Below are 15,200 nucleotides of genomic sequence, written 5' to 3'. Positions count from 1 at the left end.
TTCCTATCCCTTCAAACCCCTTCCCAATCCCCTGCTTTCTACCCCTTCCAACTCCTCCCCTGTCCCTTGCCTCCTAGCCTCTCACCATTTCCAATTCCTTCTTCAGCTCATCCAGATCTTTCTTCTTGTGCTTCTTTCCCTTCTTGGGTTTCTTGTGGGGATGCGGGGTGCCATCCGCCTTCCTGCCATCATCAGGAACTTCGGTTTGCACCGCAACGCGGTAGCTCTCCCCTTTATTCTGTGACAAAAAGATTAAAACAAATTGTTGAGTGTCTTATGCACCAATTTATGAGTTCCTTTCAGGAAAAAAATCTTTGCCGAGTTAACACAGAGCTGCTTATAGACAACATGAGTGTCTTAATATTTGGAACCAAAATGGCGCATTATGCATCAGTGCACATGGACAATTAGCACACAATAGCTTCAGGCTGTACTGCACACATATCAAACAGCCATGTTGGTTCCAAGTCTCAAGTTGGCAATACTCTCTACATACAGCTCTGGGTGAATGCGTCAACATATTACGAGAAGTGGTTTGAAGGGTGTAGTAATGGGGCCGGAGCTGAACCAAGAGAGGGCGCGATTTTCTTAGCAACAGAGGCTCCTTTGGTAGGAACTTCACTTCACTAGTTCATGAACGACTATTAAAATGCACGCGTTGCGTGCACCTTGCTATCAACAAAACAAACTGTCCTAATCAGCATGCCCCCTTCCAATGGACGAGGGGGTTCTTCTGCTCAAGGCGGAGATGAGCAAGGCCGAATAAACTACGCTCAAACAAGCATCTTGGCAAAGTGGCAGCAAGTATCAGAACTGTCATTTTGAGGCTCATATTCACTACCCCAACACCATCGCAAGTGTTAAAAATCACAGGCTTGATTCCTTCTGTACAGAACACAACGGGAGCAAAATGCCATGCCAAGAAAAAACATGGCCTTTGATTTTCAAATACCGGTACAGTGTACCTACAAGTACTGTACAGGTAAATTCCTAACAAAATTTAATTTATCTTGAAAATGTTTCTTGAAGTGCTCTGAACCACCATTACTTTGCTTTAAGCATACGGGTACATGCTAGAGTACGATGGAAAATCTGTGTTGACTTTGATAACAGTCTGATTAACTATGAGGCCATTAATTAATGCCTGCATTACTAATGTAGTTTTCAAAAATGACAGCCATTTATCCATTTATCCACACAGCATTTGTAGAAGATTGGGCTACATTCACATTATGAGGAACCATGCCACCAGGAAATGACTTGCACGTCTGCTCATATTCTGTTGGACCAGTCGGGAGATTCCATTAACTACGGAACAACACACTGACAACCCACATGCAGTGATGGCCTATAAAATATCAAGCCATTTGTTGGAATAATTGCTGCAATAAAATGTTTGACCAGTCCACTAACTCTAACTTTCCTTCCTTACCTCCTTACACTGTATACATGTAGACAAACATACAGGTGTAATATTAGTGTCCTGGTACTATAAAGGTACAATCCTGCAGTAAAGTACTGGGAGCAGCATTCAACACTGGGATTAAGCAGGTCCAATCATGGTGCTACTGTGTACACTTTAACGGCAATAAATTTTACAGCACCCAACAAAAGAGAACCTGCATGCATTCTCTCTCCCTTTGACATGCCATTTTACAACCTTCCCACCCAAGCCTAACTATTGATTTTACCCATCTACCATATCCACCAGTGGCACTGCACACGTGTACCGGGGTGCACTGTGCATTTTGTACGTACTGGTACCACGTTGGTAATTCCAGAAATTAGGGGTCCAAAAGTGTCACATTTTTGTGTCCCTGTTACCGGTACATCTGTCCTTTGTTATTTGACTTGGAAATATCACCAGAATTGATTTCAAACTAGTACTGTTTTGTTTAATCCATCACTCTTGGAAATTAGAAAATGTGTTCTGAACATACAAAATCATGCATCAGATGTGACAGGGGCATGAAAAAATGGACCCCTAATTTCTGGATTTATCGATGTACATGTACAGGTAGGCTGACGAATGCCAAGCCTTTCCAATAATAACTGTGTACGATCCATTTCAAATGACAGTGTTGTTACACTACGGTCAAACATGCATGTACGTGTACAATACCGGTACAAGATCCATGTACATGTATGCTGTTGATTACAGGTACAGGAAGAAGCCTTCTCATGTGTCAGTAAGTTGACACACTTTTAGTTTTGCTTTATTTTTATCTTTAAATAAAATATATTCACATGAATTTAAGATCAGGATAATGAGGATTCCAGGTAAGAAGCAAATGCTTGTACAAGAGCTGGAACCTGTTTCTAATTATTTAAATATTGGGCTATTTTTTGTATTACAAGATCAGACACACAATAAATTATCCATGTTTGCATCAATAATCCTGTTTCATATTAACTAAATAGGGCCTACATGTACAGGTAACTGTCTACTCAAATCGGAAATAATAAGAAAACTCAAAAGCATCTTTAGCAACGTGCCGTATATATATTATGACAATTCCAACTACTGTTACATGTACCTTTACCTTTGACCTGGATACAAATTCCAGTTTGGATGATCAAGACCCAGAAAACTGGCACGGTACACATATTTGAAATGAGAACTGTCAGACAGTTGTGCCTTTTTATTGCTGAAGGGGGGGCCAATATACCGAGAGACTGTCTGTAGTGATGGAGCAACACACCACTAAAAGAAAATTGTGCTGTTTAGGACTCGACAATTCCTTCGTAATTTGACAATGCACACTTTCACCCCCCATCCCCACCCACTCTCACCCCATCCCCTTCCACCCCACCCCCTGAACAATCCAACAACATCCAATGATAAAAGATGGTTAACTAACACTGCAAATCATGGCTTATTAACCAAAGGAACATTTGACAGCCCAAAAAATGCAATCAGCCTTCACTTTTCTGACCTACAGAACCACCTCCCCCCCCAAAAAAAAATTTACCCACTGCTGGAATGGATCCACTACTGGGATATGCTGGACTCAGCAGGATTAGAATTAATACCGCACTGCAGACCCACTTGGTTTTTTCCACTGGGCTTCCATCAGCATGTCCAGTACCAATCATACCAGATGTTGCAGTGGTTAAATGCATGGGTTCAGCCTTGGTGATAAAGACTATCAGAGTGGTAGTATATCTTGGGTCTTGTCAATGATTGACCTTGCACTGGAGTCTTTTTCCCATTCATCCTCCACAGGGTTTGTTTTGGGAGTAATATGGCAGGAATGCTATGGGTTACCCTCTAGGTGAACATTTCAACTTTCACCCAATGACTGGCAGGGGATGGAAAGAGCACTACAATACTGATACCAGTACTGGAAGTGGGCCAAGTGCAAAACTGCACAGCTCTCTTAGGTAGCCTGATATTCATTTGGCACAGGTCCAACAATTACCGGTACATGTAACCTGCATGTGCAGGCCATGTAGGCCTTCATGTATGATCCATTGGTTTCATTTCTTGATTTCTCAATGTACATGTACATGTAGGCCTACATGTGCAATGTTTATGAATGCACATGTACATGTAAGTAGCGCCTCTGCCAATGCCTGCTCTGTGTCTCAGATGAAGACTTTTCCCCTTTCCTTCACTTGTAGATTTGATGCAGGGATGCTGGATGGTACTTTGTGCAGAGTGAGACATACACAAACATCCAACAATGACAACCATAAAAATACTCTTGACCTGTCATGCCAACAAGGGATGGGTTTTCTTACAAATGGCTGATTTTAGGTATGTGAATTTTGCACTTTGTTTTATTAAAAGAGCCCAGAAAAGGATCCAAACCAGAATGACAAAACCCACTAAAAATGGACATACTGATTTACAATCCTGAAATCTGGGTAAACCTAAGAAGTCACATGGGTGATTGTGACCAGTTACAATTCATGAGTTCGACGAGGGTAGCTGCACAGCGCACTCTCACTGATTCAAACAAGAATGGCAGAAACCACACCGCCTATTTTCCTTTCCGGTGAAAAAAAATATAGGATTATTGTTAAGCATGCTCTTTCCCTTGTGCACTTCCAGAAGAAAACAAACTAACAAACTGTCAAGGTTGTTACAGCACACATATGCATTTCCACAGTACAAAAGACCTCTAGTAATGCAACAGACTACGCCAATTCTCTCCTTGGTACACACGTTGATGTGCCTGTTCACGTACTGTAAAAAAAAAAAAAAAAAACTGGCTATTTGCTATGCCATAAACATGCAAAGGGGCAAAGTGGTCTAAACTGTCACCTCCCGTAGTATTTTCATGTTTGCCACTGCTAGAAGAGGATCTGTTTCTGGGAAAGTTGATGCCAAATACCCTGGGATGGGGACAGATGTTTCCCCACTTTTTGACCGGGAGGTGGGCTATTGAATCATCCCACCTCTTGGTTAGAAAAAAAAACAGGCAGATTGCAGAGATTTTTCTGGACTTCACAGCAACCAAAAAGTAGGCCTACACAACAGCACCCAAAAAGGAAGAGCAGTTAAGCCACAAATACGTCAATTTGGTGTAAGGTTGTGCAGGAATGTTATACAAATGTAGAAAGTATTCCTGGGTAATTTTGCCAAAAAGGAGTACTGGTCCCTCTTTATACATGTAGCATTCACTTGTCGGGTCAACACTAGTATAGGCACAGATATTTTTAGCCTGTTAGTTTCAAACAGCTGACAAAATTCCCTCGACTACCTGTGCACATGTTTAGAAAAACAAGTGACATGATTTGGACTGGATCGTTGCCGCTTTACAAGTAATCTCTATTTCAGTACCAACAATATGCTTTATTCTGGTCAATGTAGTTCTAACGTCTGCTCTTACATGTCACCGCGCGTCTGAAAAAGGCAGGAAATTATGCTCATTGTGATGTACAAGCTCAGCCCTGAACAGGCTTTTGACAGAAAATGCCATAATAAGTTTAGTCTGAGCATAAGGAAATCGTACCCGATCACAACCAAGGGAGAAATCAATGCAGTGCACCATAACGACTACGAAAAGGGACAGCTGATGTCCATCATTGGTGTGGTTTCTTTCAACCATTGTTTCTTCTCTCGTCTCTGTTGCTGCACGTACATGTACATGTGCTTGACATGTTGAATGTACACCCAAACATCAAACACTGTTCATCCCCAAATTTGAAAGGTCTAGAAAAACCATTTGTCAATCTGAAATTTTCTTTGTTTGGCCGGCAACATCACAAGTTATGGTTCATGTATGCATATACATGTACCACTATGTACATGTACAGTAGCTCAGGGAGAAATCAATAATAACATACTGGAACATGTGCAATGTACTTGTTCATAATTTACACATAGGCCTACGTGTACCCGGTACATGTGTTCAATTACATGTACGCATCACATGTGTACATCATTTATTCACTTCCCAAGATACATGTACCGGCACACACAGTAATCTGCTTTTAATAACAAAATTGATTTTACCTGCATGTCCAATAAAGCTCATCAAAATGTGCATTGATGATGCACACTGACAAAGGTCAAACTTTTTTAATGACGCCATTCACATATTTGGCAAGTGAAGGTTGTTCTGTGCATGGGATAAAAATTCCAGAGCTCATTATGTAAGGATTTCCACACATACATGTATAACACATCTACCAGCACAAGTATACACGTGTGGGTAATTCCAGAAATTAGGGGTCCAAAAGTGTGACATTTCCATGTCCCTGTTACATCCGACCTTTGTTATTTGACATGGACATATCATGAGAATTGATTTCAAACCTATCTCTCTTTGTTTGGCAGGTAATTTACATTCATTCATCACTCTTGGAAATTAGAAAATGTGTTCTGAACTGACAACATCATGTATTACATGTGACAGAGACACACACACACACAAATGGATCCATAAATTCTGGAATACCCCTGCGTACAAAGTATCCAATCAACATGCATGCAACACATTTTCAAAATGATCGGTAACAACTTCTTGTGTTTGCGTTTCATGCCAAGACAACGTACATACACACACATGCTACCAGTATTACCATTCACTCTTCCACTCTCCGACCTACTACAGAAGGTTCACATACCCGTACATGTACATGTACGTCGCTCTTGGTGCCAAAATTCGAGCACTTCCCAGTTACAAGGTAAATATCCATGGACATCAGGATATGTACCTGTACATACCTGGTACTGTACTGTATACTGCTTGGCACAGTGCCAGGAGTACATGTACATGAACTTTGTGCATTCTGAATAAAAAGTGCCAGTTGGTAGCATGGTACTGGACCTTTTCGAACACAGTCAAGCACTGAACTATGAATACAGGTACCTGTACTGGGGTACTAGTAGCAGGGAGAAACACAGGGTCAGGTATGAATACAGGTACCTGTACTGGGGTACTAGTCGCAGGAAGAAACACAGGGTCAGGTATGAATACAGGTACCTGTACTGGGGTTCTAGTTAGCAGGAAGAAACACAGGGTCAGGTATGAATACAGGTACCTGTACTGGGGTACTAGTCGCAGGAAGAAACACAGGGCAAGGCACGGAATCTTTCACAGTAAGCTTCATGTAATTGACAGGAAAAAGCAGTTCGGGAAACGTTCCAACTCTGCAGAGGAACATTCATTTTCGGATCTGTGTCCTTGGCAATTTCATTTACGCGAGAGACTTTCAAGGCATGTGTTTCCTCACTTGCATAAACTGAACATTAAAGGTCAATGTATGTACGGGTACATGTAGACATGCAGCTACCGTAGCTGCACATGGAAAGGTGTACAAAAAGCTCCAAGACCAGAACAAATTGTGCACATTACTACAATACCACCTGATCAGTTTTCAATTAAAATAGAAAAAAATAAGAAAATTTGGAAATGTCATACTGAACACAACTGTGACCATTATCAGCTCTTATCATAAGCATGAAATAGAACATAAAATCTGCAAGTTGGCCCCACATTGAACATTTTTTTCTAATCTAATTTCAGGGCTGTGTCAATTATCTGTTGCTATAGCAACATTTCTGTACAGACTGACGTCTGCATGAAAGGCAACTGGACACATTTAAGAAACTGCAGTAATACGTGTATAATGTAGCAAAGATGAATTGGGCCATTATTTAATTCTTTGCTTTAAAATTTTCATGCAGTGTGGGTTCCCCCAAACAGCACAACGTCAATAGATTAGTGGATTTATATCCATGTTCCTGTACAGAGAGACCTCCATATAGACATGAAACTTTTTGACATGAAGTAATAGACCCAAACATGTTAAAAACCAATAATTTGTTTCTCCTTTTTCCCAAAGTAAATGTACATGTACCGGTATGCCCACATCTTTACTTTGAGCAGAAAGACTTTCATGTACTCACATTTATACGTGTACGTTGTACACATACATGATGTATGTGTTAGCAAAGATGGAAGTTATAAGCTTGAGTTTTCAAAACAAATATAAGTGACTAGAAACATTACCAGGAAAGAAAGACAATGTACAGATTCAATACATGTACATTGTAAACCAGTAACCTTTACATGTACATAATTTTTTTAACTGACGCATGAAATTATAAAATGATTTGTTTTTAATTTCTGTGAGTGGCAATGGTGATAGAAAAATGTTAATGGCTTTGGTGACAGCACTTTTCAGCTGCAATCTGTCAGCCCGACGCCTCTCCATCAGGAAGACGCTGGGTGCCCAGCAATAAAGCACTGGCACTCGCAGAGGCGGCGGTCGACTTGCAAAGTTCTGACGTCAAGCTCTGCCAGGTTCCCGCTGCAGAGAACAGCGCACAATCTGAGGTGGCCCAGAAACGAATCAAACAGCAGTGCGAATTCGACACTGTGAATTAGCTGAATGGACCTCAACTCAGAAGGAAAGGTTAGACAAACACACAAACCCTGCTGATGGATGGATTCCAAAGTGTGGTATCAGTGTAACAGTGTAGGAGTCCCAGCATTTTTTTCCCTCTCTTAAAGTGCAATTTAAATGAACCGGCATAAATTTCCAAAGACGGCCACCGATTTCCGAGCTCATTCACGCCACAAAGACAAAAACTTACCTCTTGACTGGCAAATAAAAACTGATATATTGTACATTTGTAAATGATACAATTGCTCTCAAATTGTTTATCTCAAAGGAATGGTGACAAGTGAAATTTCTTTGACAGGTATTTAAATACTGTACATACACTGTGTATATTTACATGTATTAATTTCTCATTTAAGTCTTGTAAATTCCTCCCACTTCAAAACAATTGTTCTGACACCCTGACTGGTTAGGATCAATCAACCGGAACAAATCTTGCCACTGATCAAAGTGCAGACTTCAATTTCTTGTTCAAAGGTACTGGTAGGGAGTGAATACAGTGTAATGCTTTTTGTGGCAATTAAAATCATGCAATAGGTGTCAACACCTGTGCCGCAAGGTACAATGTAGATGTTTTTAAAAAGCTGGACCAAAAAATGAATTGTGTGATAATCGCCGTACATGTATAATCACAAGCATGTACCATTGGTAATGCCTCTTTACTTATTGCTTCGACCATGTGTTATATTTTCCAAAGCTTCCACAAAGAAAAACTGCTCATTAGCAGAAAAGCTTCCAGTCCAACAAGTCTCCTCACAGAATTCTGCTGGGGGGCAAGCATTTCAACAAACACCTCTTGGAAGAACAGTTAAATTCAGGTGAACACAGGCGAGTTCCCAAGCGAAAGGGTAACATTTGAATTCCCCAAGGACATCCAACGAAATGTTCTGCCAATACAAAAATGTGAGCATTCTGTGACAATAAAATCTCCTCTATCCGGTGTTCACAGCATTTGGGTAAGAATCAGAGGGACAACATGGCCTAGTCCCACCTTTGACCTTTTGTCGCAGTGCATTAAGGATGTGAACAATAACAGACTTTTAAAAGGGGTTATAGCGTGAATTCTGCTTTTATAAGCCCAAATGTTTCTTGTTTTCTGAAATGTCTGCAATTTGCAAACCATTTGACATCCCTTTTTTGGATTAATTCGACCCATTCGTTTTTCATATGTGTGCGGTACATGTATATGTACATGTAAGACTCGACATACTTTTCAGAAATAATGAGCTTGCTATTGTGATGTCACAATGAAAATTTCATGAGAAGGGCTTTCCCTGTACCAATGGTTAATCCAAAATGCACACACTGAAAATATTTTGAGAAAATGTTGGAGTGTTGTCATATAACTGACTCACACCAATGAAGAACAACATTACCACAACAGCAAAATCCTAAAATCCTTGTAAATTTCTAAATATGTAGCGACTGTTTGGGTAGGAAGAGCGTCGTAGACTTAGTAAATTTCACAGTAAGTTTTCTTCCCTGAATGAAATCACTTTTAATCTTCAAAAAACAAAACTTCGCCTGCTTTAGCATAAAAACCAAAAGGTACCGATCTGACCTTAAACAGGAAAAAATGCAGAAAGTCTATGTGGTTATATAGGACACCAAGGTGTTAATTAATGCATCAATTCTTTTGATATACAGTGCAGGCCCTTTTGAAATATCCACAACTGGGTAAATTCTAGCTCGGATCTTTCATGAATAAACAAATCATCATAATTCACAGTTAGACGATAAATGTACATTTACATGCATTGCCACTGTATCAGAGAACAGGAAAGTTACTGCGTCAAAACCCCCACAACACACACACTGCACTTGTTCTCCAAATGGATGTGAACAACACTTACATGATGTACGTGTACATACATGCACTTTTACATACTGGTGTACATGTATTTGTGACCAGCTCTGCGAAAAAGGGTATTAAGGGACCCTGGGCTACTTCACACTAAGGGCTTTTGTAAGTGGACAGGGTGATTTTTTTTTTTCTTCTTAGTTTATTGGTTTCTATTATATCAGTACTTTCATTATTCATACAAGAAACCCTAACTGTTGCTGTGGGTATCAAGAGACTTTCTTCTTGGCTGATTTCTTTTTCCACTTCCTGTGTTTAAAGCGATTTATCTCTGAAAGCAATTCTGTTAATGTGTATGATATGATTACGCAAAAATCAATATGCAGCACCGGTATCTGCAGATTGCAAAATGCCACAGGGTTCACACCTACCGTAAGTGTACATGTACACAAAATTAAAGCTTCTAATGTAACCAAGTCAAATGTGTATATAACTGATTTTTTTAAGTCCCATAAGACCCATTTTTGTGGAGCCGGTCACATTTATGTGAACATGTACATGTACGAGCACAAGTACACGTGTATTTAACATGAACATGCTCTACAGCAGGCATACTGCAGATGCCGTCGCCTGCCCTGCATGATGCCATCACAACCGCACAGAAAACGTTACACCTTGAGAGGGCATAGCAGGCATTCCATCACTTCCGAAATCAGCATCCAGTGACCAAGCAAAATGGATCAACCGACATACATGTACATTAGGAATTAAATGCGTGACTAAGATGAAATCTATTTACATGTATTACATGTACAGGTACATGTAAGTACTGGTAGGGCCTACAAGTACATGTACATAAACTTGAGTACTGCAGATCTGATGCTCAGTGCCTAATGAAATATCGGCAGAAATATTGATTACACAATGACCTTCCAATTTAAAAGTAACCAATTTCTTTTTAATTCACACAAAGGGAAAAGCTTTGGTTGCTAATGGTACATGTACATGTATGTAAAGTTTTGATAAAACACATCCTTGGTGTCTCCAACTCCGAGTAACAATTTACAGAGGAACAGGCATACCAAGCATTACATGAATATTAGAAGGACTCACGTACAAGTATCACAATTGTAAACATTCACGAGCAAGCCAGATGCCACAAAGACAGTCACAAAGATTGTCACTAGTAAAGTTGACTTCAGATCAATGTACAGTACGTAACTTTTCAACATATTCAACGGTAGGAATATGACGAGCAACATACATGTACATGTATATTTACAGTTAGATGTACAGGTGAGGGGCACCAGTTTTGAGTTTCCCAATACCAAAGCTTTCTTCATGTCAACCAGTGTACACAGGTATGTACATGACAAATAGCGCCCTAATGCAGATGTACAGAATGGTTCATGTTTGGTTTTTTAACCCTAACTCTCCCAAATGCTCCAATTTCAATACGATTTTACATACACCCTTGGGAGTTAGGGTTAGGTATCGGAACACTCTGGTTTGTGTGCATGTATGTACCTGTACAGGGGGGATAGTGAAGATGCACGGAGCAGCATACACATACAGGTGGAGTGTACAAGAACAGGTACATGTAGATGGTATAATTAGCATTTCAAAGCCACCACAGGATACTGACAAAGCTCCCCGTGTCGTTGCAGAGAGACAGAGCCAAAAAAAATTAATTAATCGGCAAAGGAGGCCTTGGCAACAGCCCCTGCATCCAGGAGGAAACCTCACGGGGCTGATCAAGGCAGAGGATGCAGAGAATCACTTTCAATCCGTTCCCGCCAAGACAGGAAGGAGATGCTTATTAGTGTTGTAAGGCAAGGCTCCCACAAAGGAAAACACCACAAGTGTGTCTTACAAGCGATCTGTTCCCTGTAGAAACCTAACAGTCCATATCCTAATGGACTCTACATGTGTATGCATGTTTGTACCTGTGCATAAGCAGGATACCAAATATGAAGAAGCAGAAATGTAAGATTTTGCCAGTCATTGATGCAATAGAAAAAAAAAACAGCTACATGCATTGTTAGCTGTAAACCTTTTTCTTTGTTATAACCAGGGATGTGAGTGGCCTCTTAAAATTAAGCTGAAAACAGCTAACAAAAAGCTGAAATGCGAAAATTTCCCTAATTTTTGTACAGACCAGGTGTACAAAAAAGCTGAAGTTTGGGGTCAACATTAATCTAAACATAAAAGCTGACATCAGCTAAAAAGCCGAATTCTCACACCCCTGTGTAACCTGTCACAATCAACAATTCTGCAAGAAACACATTGCAAGTCTCTCGACTTGATCTGCAACTTTCAAGATAACCCTTCCCCTGTACATCACATCCCTACCATAGCACAAAAATTGAATAGTAGGGCCGACATGTACATGTATTAGTACAAGCTTGTATTGCAACAGCTGAATAGTCAAAAATTGCTACTGACAAGACCTTGCCGAATTTTGAATGGTTGATTTGTTGAGGAATTCTGTAGTGTTAAAAGCGGCACTAACGTTTTGTTGATCTGAAATGAAAGCAGACACCCTACATGTACATACATAACCCACATGTACTGACGTTTAGAATAAATATTCCTAACTGCACGGTTCAAATGCAATGATGCGTGTACATAGACAGTCCAGTGGATTGATGTCGTGAAATTCAAACCCATTTACAAGTAATTTTACAGGGGCACGAGTCGACCAATGCAGGCAATGCAACTTTAACTCACATGGGTTCTCAGAATGTGCATACATCTACTGTGCATTATCAAGGTAGGCCTACAAGCAACATCTGCATTAAATCAATGTACCAGTACATGTACCAGCACCCGTCGATGTTATCTGGAGTGTTCACTCAAAGACATGGCATGTGTGCCATAGCAAGCCAAGCCAATGTCACTAACCACCTTATTGCATTAGCATCCTTGAGATGGACGCAAGCTTCACAAGCTCTGACAGTGTCACAACGGATAGTTTTTGGCAATCCTTTCTTTTGTCAGCCAGATAATTTAATTCACCAAATTGACAACATGGACAATGTTTGCAATTCTCGTTTGGCAGTAATGCAAGCTCTGGAACAACACAGCTTCAAATGTTTGTTAAAAGCTCAACTAACTAATCTAATAATAACATGGCTTACAATCTTATCGCGTGCATGGACTTCAATGGACAATTTCACACAACAAAAACCATACATAATGCTGAAGACATACTTTTCATGTTGTCTGGCAACAACGCTTGGATGGGAGTGTGTAAATTTTTAAGTGGCATACGGTTAAAATCAGAAAGCATTTTGCATTATGAATCAAAGCAATGTTTATTGAGACTCTGTGCTGGGGGTTGTGGATCAACCTACATGTATGTGATGTGCGAGAAGAGTTGAATATTCTTCTTAAATCACAACAGCCTACCGATACATCTTATTTAATTACTGATGGCACAAACAATACAATAAATATACATGTACAAATAGCCCAACTGCGTATATCCTGGACCGTTCTAACACCTGACCTTCCAACTTGCAAACATGAAACCTTCCCTGGACAATAATGGGCATTTTCAAAGGTCAAGCACCAGTTGGAGTGTTTTATGAGCATTAACCTCTGATCAAGTGCTGCTGAACACGAATCTCAACGCTCCACTGCACAGGTTAAAGGTAACATAGCCTTGATGCATGGAGGACATCGGGGCTCCATACAAAGAGCTTTGTCAGAAAATTGATTTGATTTTCAGACTTCTTTTTTCCCCACTGGTAATGCCGGTAGAGCACACAGAACCTAATCAGCAATCTTCCATTCAATTCTAAATGACCACCAGCATTCGTTGAAAATATGTACATGTACAACAATATCAGAGAGTCAGCAGATTACCTTGCAACATCTTCGGCTCACAACACAACTAGCTGTGTTAATATTAGCTGTGTAGTATGAAATAAGTGCTCACTTTTTTGCAAAAGTTTCTATAATCAAAAGACAGTCAGAATTTGTACACGACATGAGCAGATACAATCAAAAAATGTTTAAAAGACCAGCCATTGTGGCACAGTAGGCCAGGCTAATGTTTCGGACGATAATTCTACTGAATGGAATCCGAGATTGAAACTAGGACCTACATGTACAGACACAGGAGGGTGACACACTTGGGACACGTTCTATCTATTCCACTGTCTTTATGATGAAGAAATGTGGACCCTACACCCAAATCCCTACAAAGAGATGCCGTTGGAAATGCTCAACCCCAAAATCCAGGATATTAATATTGCCGCGCGAGGCGAGCATCCCACAAGATTAAACATGATCGGTGGCTTCTTAAATGCCACGACCTCCCGAAGTGCTTACATTGAGGGCTCAACAACCGTATGGCTCGCGTAATGCAAGCAAAGAGGGCAGAAACGCAACATCTCTCAGGCTGGCAATGTTAGGCTCTGAACCCAAGCCTAAGGCTTGTATCATAAAGATGAACCATGCGCCAGCAAACCTGTCACAAGACAATGTACCATAGGTAACATCTCCATCTTCAGCAACTCCACACAATGCAGTGCACTTACCTGTACATGTATTAGTGGTTTCATGAAGAATCAGCAACACGAATAATTGATAAGGTACAGAAATTTTAGATCTGGGCAAAGAAATAATGAAAAGCACTCGACCCTAAATACATGTATATTCCAAGGCATGCACACAAACCAGCATTTCTGCAAAAATACGAACTTCACTCATTAACAACACTTAGGCATACCAGTACACATGATGCAAAGTAGAGCCATAACAAACTGTGCATGACAGGGATGCACAGCATTAAGGGTTTCACCTTGAGCATTTTGTAATATTAATTTGAACAGTACCAGTGAGTACTGGATGGGTTCTCCTCTGTGCAAATTCAGCGCTCCAGGCAGTGCACATTACCCTAAGGGGTGAGAACATAGGACATGGTATGCCACAGCACATGTCCAGGGTATGTCATGTATAAGACTCTACCCTAGTACTGGTACATGCGGAAGCAATTATGCAACCATGGGAATAATTTATTTGAACAGACAAGGGCTAAAATTGATAGCCTGGCAGAGCCGTCCATTAGTGCAGTTGTAATATACATGTACGTACCATGCATAATGGAGCGTTTAACGAAACCTGAATGCCCCTGCCCGCTATTTTCTGCTTCTACAAATAATCTCCAGTGCATGTACCAAAGTCTAATGGACGTGGCCGATAAGATGGAGAAGGATTTTTTATCCTTTCTGTAGCAAAGCATGGATAAGGTGAACAAATCAAACAATATACCGATGAAACTTTGAGATAGTGTCTGTACATTTATGGAAATTGGATATTTTTTCGTGAAATTGAGGAGGCTGTCTGTGCATTTTCCTGAAAACTCTGGAGTGCGCTTCATAAACTGTATTAATTTCAAATTCTTATTAAAATTAAATAAATTTTGAAATTGTTTTAGAAAATGACACAGATTCATATGGACAAGGAATTTAAAATGCCACCTTGTGTTAATTTATGGGTGCTTCAAAATCAGAAGAAATATGTTCAATAA

The 15,200-nt window shown here is 40.2% G+C and overlaps 1 protein-coding gene across 2 annotated transcripts in view; it reads right to left on the bottom strand.

Moving 5' to 3' along the window:
- The window catches only part of LOC110976714 (sodium/potassium-transporting ATPase subunit alpha-like), a 53,013-nt gene that overhangs the window by 24,833 nt on the left and 12,980 nt on the right, over positions 1 to 15,200 (bottom strand). Inside the window, exons 1-2 of one of the 2 annotated variants that reach the window (XM_087141896.1) lie at positions 5,465 to 5,485; positions 86 to 238 (exon numbers count right to left, since the gene is read on the bottom strand). In XM_087141896.1, the coding sequence (XP_086998022.1) occupies positions 86 to 238; positions 5,465 to 5,470 (159 nt within the window). In that variant the 5' untranslated portion in view covers positions 5,471 to 5,485. Of the gene's footprint in view, positions 1 to 85; positions 239 to 5,464; positions 5,486 to 15,200 lie in introns of those variants that run through there. The other variant, XM_087141895.1, reaches the window with a different exon arrangement.

This window comes from Acanthaster planci, linkage group LG10 (assembly GCF_054643075.1).
Source record: "Acanthaster planci isolate LZ-2023a linkage group LG10, COTS_SCS, whole genome shotgun sequence".
Classification (NCBI taxonomy): Eukaryota; Metazoa; Echinodermata; class Asteroidea; order Valvatida; family Acanthasteridae; genus Acanthaster; species Acanthaster planci.
This window is presented reverse-complemented; position numbering and strand designations above follow the sequence as displayed.